The sequence below is a fragment of the Plasmodium chabaudi genome (assembly GCF_900002335.3).
Source record: "Plasmodium chabaudi chabaudi strain AS genome assembly, chromosome: 10".
In the NCBI taxonomy this organism is placed as follows: Eukaryota; Apicomplexa; class Aconoidasida; order Haemosporida; family Plasmodiidae; genus Plasmodium; species Plasmodium chabaudi.
Window position 1 is genome coordinate 997,352 of NC_030110.2, and position 2,859 is coordinate 1,000,210.

The window sequence follows — 2,859 nt, forward strand, 5'->3', positions numbered from 1 at the left end:
TTTGATGAATCGATATACCATTGTTTTAAAAAATTATGAATAAAACTTGTTATCTGTACATATATAATATATATATATGTAATATAAATATGAAAATTTACTTCATATATGCAATAACCCTAAGAAAATTAATAATAATTTTATAAATCGGAAAGTTGTATAATTATGTTATATACAAAGAACCAACTAATTCGATATATTATATGCATGTTCCTACAATTTTTTGTGGAAGATTAAGACTAGTTGCTTAGCCATATAAATATGAACAAAATGCAAAGAAAAATATATGGAGTATATATATTTTAACAATTTAACTTTTTTGGAGGATATACTAAACATATATTATGCTAAAAAAAACGGCCATTTATTTTTCTCTCTGTAAATTATATGATGATTGAATGATTACTTCTATGTAAAATATTCTTATATATGAATATATATAATTAATATATTAACAGTGAGAATAATGGTATTTTAAAATTAACCCTTATTATAATTTTATTTTTATTTTAATATATTTATTGACTTATAAATGAATTTTTAAAAATATGTATATCAATAAATATTAAAAAAAATAACCATCATAGCAAATATATTTATATAGGGCAATGTCGAGTTGTTATAATAGCATGACGCTAGGAAAATATAATATAATTATTATGTAGGCATATATATATTGTATTACATATATTTTTTTCCCCAATAAATTATTTGAATATCATTAATTTTTTTAATATTTAAAATAATATATGCATGAATTAATAAATTGAAAAAAAATATATATATATAAACAGGAATTAAATTTTTTCTATAGGAAAAAATATATGGAAGTAATATATAACAAAAATACAAGGGGAAAACAAGGTTAACAAAATAAGTTTAAAAAAATAATAAATGAATATACAAAAAGAATTAAGCTACATAAATTACGGTTAACAAAATTATGTAAAGTTATCCCAAAGACTTATTGAATTGTATTGTATGAAAAAAATGGATTAGCTAACTAATATGAACAAGATTATTATCAGTTATGAATTTTAAGTTATAAAAAAATATCAAGCAATATATAAATCGTATCTTTATTTGTGGAATTTTAAATGAATTCTTCCACTATATATTATTGTGAATATTTATAAGTTAAAAAAAAGTATAAACAAATTCGTATACCGATATTTATACATTTGGCATATTTTCGAGATAAACCAAATAAAAAGTAGCGTAGTGAAATACTTGCTATGTAATATATGCTAGCAAATACTGCATAGTATTATTGGTATTATATATATGTGCATTGTGATTAAATAATTTAGAGTATAATGGCGAAAGTAGAATATAAAATCGAACCAGAGAAAAAGGAGGCGACTATAGATGCTTCTAATTGGCCATTATTGTTAAAAAATTATGATAAGCTAAATATTCGTAGCTCTCATTTTACCCCCCTACCTATGGGTAATTCCCCTTATTCAAGGAATTTGAAAGAATATTTAAAATATGGGATTATAAACTTAGATAAGCCAAGTAATCCCTCTTCCCACGAAGTCGTTTCTTGGATAAGAAAAATTTTAAGATGCGAAAAAACAGGGCATAGTGGAACATTAGATCCTAAAGTTACAGGGGTATTACTAGTTTGTTTAAATAGAGCAACTAGATTAGTAAAATCACAACAAGAATCTGGAAAAGAATATGTTTGTGTATGTAAATTTCATTCAAAGCCTAAAAGTATAGAAGAAGTAAAATTAGTTTTAAATAATTTTCAAGGAGCAATATTTCAAAGACCCCCATTAATATGTGCAGTTAAAAGACAATTAAGAGTTAGAACAATTTACGAATCAAAATTATTAGATTACGATGATACAAATAATGTATGTGTATTTTGGGTTCGATGCCAAGCAGGAACTTATATAAGAACATTATGTGAGCATATCGGTTTATTATTAGGAGTTGGTGCACATATGCAAGAATTAAGAAGAGTAAAATCTGGGAATATGACAGAATATGATAATATGTGTACATTACATGATATTATGGATGCTCAATATATTTATGATACAACAGGTGATGAAACATATTTAAGAAAAATTATAACTCCTTTAGAAAAATTATTAATAAATTTTCCACGTATAGTAATAAAAGATAGTGCCGTTAATGCAATATGCTATGGAGCTAAGTTAACTATACCAGGAGTATTACGATTTGATAATAATATTGATGTATATTCAGAAATTGTTTTGATGACAACAAAAGGTGAAGCTGTTGCGCTAGCTATTGCGCAAATGACATCTACAGTTATTGCAACGGTTGATCATGGTATTGTTGCATTAACTAAGCGAGTTATAATGGATAGAGATACTTATGATGTTAAATGGGGATTTGGAAATAGATCGATGGAAAAGAAAAAATTAATACTTGCTGGGCTTTTAGATAAATATGGAAAACCCAATGAAAAAACTCCAATTAGTTGGATTAAAAGTGAGGGATACGCTCCCAAAATTGTTGGCAATGCAACTAGCTATGTATTAACAACAGATGATAATACAAAAAATGCAGAAAATAATTCAAACAATTTGGAATCTAATATGGATGGTGATAATAATAATTCTGAAAATGATGACTCGGAAGTTGTCAAAAAAAAGAGGAAAGTAAATTAAATGCACTCAATGTAACTTATATTATTTTTAGTGCAGTAAATATGTGACAAAATAAAATAAATTTACTGAATATATGAAGGAATTATCGAAATGTGAGTTGCTTTTTCTTTTGTATTTTTTCATGTATATAAAATATTTGTAAATATTTTGAACTATTTTTTATAAAAATGTTATAGCATGTGCTAATTCTTTAAACACAAGCATTTTGTTT

General features: G+C 24.6%; 1 protein-coding gene across 1 annotated transcript; it reads left to right on the forward strand.

The window, feature by feature from the left end:
• Positions 1-1,316: 1,316 nt before the first annotated feature.
• Positions 1,317-2,648, forward strand: PCHAS_1026000 (H/ACA ribonucleoprotein complex subunit 4, putative; the record flags this gene model as incomplete). Its single annotated transcript, XM_733094.2, has 1 exon — positions 1,317-2,648. The coding sequence occupies one exon, from the start codon at positions 1,317-1,319 to the stop codon at positions 2,646-2,648; it is 1,332 nt and encodes a 443-aa protein (XP_738187.2).
• Positions 2,649-2,859: the final 211 nt, after the last annotated feature.